This window comes from Tarenaya hassleriana, unplaced genomic scaffold, assembly GCF_000463585.1.
Source record: "Tarenaya hassleriana unplaced genomic scaffold, ASM46358v1 Cleome57, whole genome shotgun sequence".
NCBI classification, from domain to species: domain Eukaryota; kingdom Viridiplantae; phylum Streptophyta; class Magnoliopsida; order Brassicales; family Cleomaceae; genus Tarenaya; species Tarenaya hassleriana.
In genome coordinates, this window is record NW_010968263.1 from 143,698 (window position 1) to 150,423 (window position 6,726).

General features: G+C 38.8%; 1 protein-coding gene across 2 annotated transcripts in view; it reads right to left on the bottom strand.

Moving 5' to 3' along the window:
- The window catches only part of LOC104798719 (subtilisin-like protease SBT1.3), a 3,210-nt gene extending 1,007 nt beyond the window's left edge, over positions 1-2,203 (bottom strand). Inside the window, exon 1 of one of the 2 annotated variants that reach the window (XM_010520905.2) lies at positions 9-2,203. In XM_010520905.2, the coding sequence (XP_010519207.1) occupies positions 9-1,999 (1,991 nt within the window). In that variant the 5' untranslated portion in view covers positions 2,000-2,203. The other variant, XM_010520904.2, reaches the window with a different exon arrangement.
- Positions 2,204-6,726: the final 4,523 nt, after the last annotated feature.

Sequence of the window (6,726 nt, forward strand, 5' to 3'; positions counted from 1 at the left end):
AAAGAGTGTTTCTGCAGATTCTGTTGGAATGTCTTGAGAAAACTTTCAGCTGCGACGGACTTAGATCCTGGGTGCAGAGGAATTCAAAGTAATCTTGAGGTCCAATGTCGTAAACCAAACCCGGGTCTAGAGCTTTCAACGGGTTTATATGCCCGGCTCCATGATCGTAAGGTGTGGAAGGTGCACCGGTTGAAGCATCTCTTAGAGGGTTAAGGTTATTGTCATGGACATAAGCCGTTGTTAAAAGAGCTGACTTTATAGCGGCTGGGCTCCAATCCGGATGCCTGGCTTTTATCAATGCAGCCACACCGCTCACATGAGGGCATGACATCGAAGTTCCGGACAGGATATTGAACTTTACCCTCCTATGATCCGAGGATAAACTCGATGGTCCCATATCTCCCGTCCACGCTGCGAGAATGTTCACTCCCGGAGCCACCAGATCGGGTTTCAGGATCTCGAGTGTCAGAAAATTAGGCCCTCTCGAAGAAAACGCTGCAACTACCGGAGACGGTTTGATCCCTAGCCGGGTTCCGAGGATCTGAAGATTCGCAGTTGGTCGTCTGCTCGTCATGGCATACTGCTTGATCATCTTACCTTCCTTCTCTCCCACTGCAACTGCAGGAAGCAAGTGACAATCCGCAACAAGCTCCTCGCCGTTCGTGGCCGTGTTCGTCAAGATCATGCCGATTCCTCCGGCCTCTCTCACCACCTGACCCTTCTGCACACGGGGAGTGACTCCCCGGTCGCAGATCACTATCTTCCCCGCCACGTGACGTCGGTCCAGAGCTCCATCCAGACAGAACGAGCTTGGATCAGGACTACTCGCGTTGCTTCCCATGTAAACCAGAGGATACTGTCTGTTCTTGGACAAAACCGTTGTTCCTTTGTACAGTGACACTCCCCTCACGGTTCTTCCACTTCCCAGATTAACTGTAGCCGGGAAATCTCTGTCCATGGTACTTGCACCAACGGTCGTGATCCAAGGCGATACATTCGTGAGACTGATCGGATCAGGACCGCCATTTCCGGCAGAACACGACACGAAGACACCCATCTCCATTGCTCCAAATGCAGCTATCGACAAACTGTCACGGTAATAAGTGGAGATACCACCTCCCAACGAGATCGACAACACATGAACTCCATCAGCAACGGCTCTATCAACAGCCGACAAAATGTCCGAACTGAAGCACCCTCCGACCCAACAAACCTTGTAAGCAGCGATTCTCGCACGTGGAGCCATCCCTCGGGCTGTTCCATAAGCGTATCCCAGAAGGTTGGCTCCACGAACGGGAGAACCAGCAACCGTAGCTGCGGTATGAGTTCCATGACCATCTCGATCTCGAGGTGATTTGTACTCAAGCTGTTCATCTATTTTCCCTGTCGCAGCTTCATACCCTTTGTAGAACACTCTCGCTCCGACAATCTTTCTGTTGCAGTGGTTTTTGGTGAAACCTCTGCCCGTCTCGCAGGCTCCACGCCAAGTAGCAGGAACAGGGGACATGCCCGTGTCGTTGAAGCTCTGGCTCTCGGGCCAGATCCCAGTGTCGAGTACACCGACTATGACGTCATGGTCCATGAGCTTCTCTTCCCAGACTGTGTTCTCACTGTCACGTCTCTCTAAGCCAAGAAACGTGGGACTTCTCGTGGTGTGAAGCTCGTATCTTCGCTCGGGGATTACAGCCACAACACCCGATTCCTGTTCGAGCCTCCCGGCTTCTTCTTTGCTCAATCGAGCAGCGACTCCATGAAAAACCTTCTGGTAGGTGTAGAGTATTCTGGTCTCTTCTTCTACATGGGTTTCAGACACGACAGACTTTATCATGGAAGAATACCATTCTATGTGATCAGAGTAGGATTCGGGCATTGCAGTCTTGTCCATGTGAACAACATAAGTCTTCTTCTCCCGAATTTCAGCTTCCCCGTGACCAAATACGGACAAAGGTGAGAAGAAGAAGAAGAAGAAGAAGAGCCATTTCACTGTGGTTTCTACCATTTGTGTTTTTGGCAGAGAGACGACACTGTGGTGAGCTTCTTAGAAAGGGGAAGAGAAGAGATGAAAGGACAGACTAACAGGAGGTGATCTCATTGGGCGCTCTGTGAATGGAGTAAATAAGAGGTGGTTGAAACTGGCAGAAGTTATTCAATAATTTCATGCCTTGCTTGCTTGCTGTAATTTCCAGAGGTGCGGCCAATTCTGGTTTTTTTTTGGTTCAATCCCGGTTTATTTGGTTTTGAAACAGAATCTCTGGGCTTAATTTGGTTTTGGATTCGGATACGTTTTCTTTTCTTTCAAAATTTTATATATATATATTCGGGTTGGTTTGTATTTTGTTGGGTATAGAGTAAGAAAGTTTACAATGAATAATTTCAATATTCCATAGTGTCCCTACATATTTGTAATTTGTGTACGAATTTCAGTAGTGTTGTTGTTTATATTTACTGCCATCAAAAGCAAACTATAAATGATCAATGGAAATGATATTTTGCAAATAAAAAACATAAATATCCAAAAAGTTGTGATTTTTTCAAACCTATTAGCACATATAATAGGTTCTAAAGTTATAATACAAACAAGTTTGATGACGTTATCAACCATCTTTAAAAGTGATGCACCGATTGATAACACAGCAGTGTGGAATAGAGAGGTTAACATTTTGGATTTCGTTTGTATTGGTTTTCTTTTGGTTTGTGTTTTTGTTTAAATTTTAGAATATTAAAATTTCAAAAAAAAAATCGAAATTTCATTTGTTTTTAAATTTGTTTTTATACGCGATTTCGAATAATTTTGAATTCTTTTAACATAATTTAAAAACATATCAAAGTTATTTTAAAATTAAATATATTTCAAATATATTGACTATTATTAGGTTTAATTTTTTTTCAATCAACAAATCAAATATCTAGGATGATCATTTCGATTTTCTGATTCATGAGTTTTAGTTGGATTTGATTCTTATGATTTAAAAAAAATATATTTATCCCTTACCATTTTATGTTGAATATTGTTACAATTTTAAATGATAAAATATTTATTTTTTAAAAAATATAATTTTTATTGTTTTAATATTCGGTTTGAATACAATTGAATTCGGTTCCCAAAGTTATAAAAACATCATAACTGTTTAATTTTCTGAATCTAATTTGATTCGTTATTATGACGTGTTGGGTTCCCTTTACGAATAACCGAACGAATATTCATAGAGTATATTAGAAGCATTAAAAAATAAATTTAATTGTGGATGAGGTATTCGATCATTTACACTTGCAAGTGCATGAATTATGATAAAGGACGATCCTTGGACTCCACGAGCATGTGGTTTACTTCCATTCCTTTTTTTTTTGTCAGTCAGCCTTTTGTCACGTGGACCTGTTTTTTTTTTAAGGGTAGACATTAAGTTGAAAAATTTAATACTAAATCCAAATAGAATAGGACCGAACCAGTTTTGATTTAATATATTTTTATATAAACGAATCCAATAAATATTGAATCAAAATCTAAATTATCTATCAATATATGTGAAAATATTATGGTTGAGTATTTATTTAGGACTCATATAACAACATCGTTTGGAACCAAACCGATGTTAAAACAAAATCAAATTAAACCGTTTAATATTCGGTTCTAATTTGGTATAATTTTTATAAAATCGAAAATATTATCTCGAAACTGAACTGTTTGAATATCGAATTGAACCCCTATTTTTTTTGGAAATTGTAAAAAAAAAAAGGGAAAGTAAATGCTGAATTTCTTTGAGAATACTTTCTTTCCATACACTATATTTGTATGCAGTCCACGGCTCCACAGTCAGTAAAAAAAAATCGGATTTGGTTATTTTTTATTGGGTAAAAAAATTAGAAATACAATCCTTCAGTGCAGTGAATTAAATGGGGCATAGCAGTGGTCAGCTCAACGGTCATCTCTGACCATTTAATTCCTCATTTAATGTTTCAATGCAAATGGGCCCACCTTTCCTCCTCTTCCATTCTCACCTTTTCTTTTTCCCCCCAAAATCTTATTTCCACCAACTCAATCAATATAAAAATTATAAGAAAATATAAAATACTTTAAAAAATAGCTCGATATAAAATCAAATAGATTAAGGCTTTTGCAAAAAAAAAATGACGAGTTTCACGAACATTCAATTTCATTATATTCCGATTATTTTTTAAAAAATATAATTATTCGTTTTTTTATGTTGAATTTGGTTTGGTCGTTTTAGAATTCATTTGTTTGATTTCCGATAAACCAGAATTGTTCTACTATTATCAATTCATTTATTCGATCAGTAAGCAAATCGATCACCTCAATTTTACTAAAGAATAACTTTTAGAATAAAAGATATGGGCCGATCAGATGGACCATTGGGCGTAGATTTCATAGATGTTTGATTTAGATACTTGGGCCTAATGGGCTTTACTACGAGAGAACCTACGGTCCAAACTTGGGAATTTATGTTTATTGTAACAGTGACTGTTCTTTTCCTAATCTATCGCAAGTCTGAAAGAAATAAGCCGTCCCAATTTTCCACGGAGAAAAACTGTCCCAATCAGTCGCAAGGTTGTGACGACAATGTTTGTAGTACTCTACGACAAAATCAACGACGGTTTTTCCGTTGCATTGTGACAATTTGTCGACAGATAAGTTCTGTCGCAATGTTGCATCGATCAACGACCATTTTCTGTTTGTGACAATGTTGTACCGACAAAAATGTCACTGTCGTTTTCCGTCGCAAGTCCAACTTGCGACGGAAATGCACACTATTTGCAACGGAATTTTCAGTCGCATTACTGATGATTCGTTTTAAGTATAACTATATCTATCTACGAAACTTATCGATGAATTGCTATAGGCATTACATATTCGATTTTTGTTTACATGATAAAAACTATAATTTCATATTAAAAAACTAGTTCAAAACTAAAGGTTTATATAAGAGATATCGAGAAGATTTACATGATATTTAAATTTGATTATATTTCTATATTTAAATATTTATAATAGGTAATTAGATTTCTTGTAAGATTATATTTTATATCTATAAACATATAATCGATTAATGTGATTTGGTATAATTCCCTCTTAGAGTTTCCATTATCATTGATCATGTATATATACAAATAGAGAATATGACGTAATTGGTTACATATATGGCAATATATATATGATTGATATATTATCCTTCATTAGTCTATAATGTCCGCTATCACACCCCCGCAGTCGGAGCGGGAGATTGGCGAACGTTCAGACTGAACCTGAACTCAAGGAAGAGAGATGATGGAAGACCCTTGGTGAAGATATCTGCGTATTGGGAAGAAGAGGGAACATGCAGAACTCAAACCTGACCAATGGTGACCTTCTCTCGTACAAAATGGATGTCTATCTCAATGTGTTTTGTACGTTGGTGTTGTACGGGGTTCACTGACATGTAGACAACACTCACATTGTCACAGAAGATCACGGTTGATTGGTTGAGTGGCGAGTGGAGCTCGGTGAGGAGGTTACGTAGCCAAGATTCTGCAACAGCATTTGCAACGACTCGATACTCGGCTTCGGCACTCGATCGTGACGTGGTGTGTTGGCGTTTAGAAGACCATGAAACAAGATTGACCCCAAGGAATACACAGAACCCAGAGGTCGAACGGCGAGTGTCGGGATACCCTGCCCAGTCGGCGTCAATGTAGGCCGTGAGTCTTGAGAAAGAAGAACGTAGCGAATGATGCACTTCAGTGCTTGCATGTGTGGTTCTCTTGGGTCGTGCATGAAGAGACAGACTTGTTGAACGACATACATAATATCTGGGCGCGTGAAGGTCAGGTATTGTAAGACGCCGGTAAGGCTTCGGTAGAGTGTAGGGTCGGCGACAGGTTCGCCTACTCCGACGGAAAGTTTGGACTTCGTGACGGCAGGTGTAAGACAAGGATTGCAAGACTCCAAGTTTGCTTGATTTAGAATGTCGGCTGTGTATTGAGTTTGAGAGAGGAATAGGCCTTCTTTGTTGTTTGTTGCTTGCACACCAAGGAAGTAATGAAGTGGGCCAAGATCAGTCATGACAAACTCGCGATGTAAACCTCGGATGATCTCATTTAACAATGCGGGAGATGAAGTTGTGAGAATAATGTCATCTACATAAAGTAGAAGAATCGTCGTTCCTTTGTTGCTGCGTAAGATGAAGAGTGAAGTGTCGGACTTGCTGTGGGTGAAGCCGAGGCGACAAGCGAAGGATGCAAATCGCTGAACCCAAGCTCCGGGGGGGGGGCTGCTTGCACTATAAGAAACATCAAAATTTGCGACAGAAAAATCTGTCGCAAATACAAAAGAATATCTGTCGCAATTACAAATTTGCGACAGATTGCGACAGAATCATTTCTGTCCGTATATTGTTGTCGCATGAGTTTGCCGGTCGTTAATCTGTCGCAAAGTTGCGACGGACAAAATCCGAGTTTTGCGACAGAATTGCGACAGAAAAATCTGTCGCAAATATCTTTTTTAATATTTTTTTAAAAAAAATCTACGTTTACTACGGATTTGCGACAGAAAAATCCGTCGCAAATATTTTTTTAATTTAAAAAAAATATAAAAAATATATTATACATATACACATATATACGTATATTCACATACACATATACACATATATTACACATATACACATAAATTTATATATATATACACATACACATATACATTTACATATAGACATATATATACATACACATATA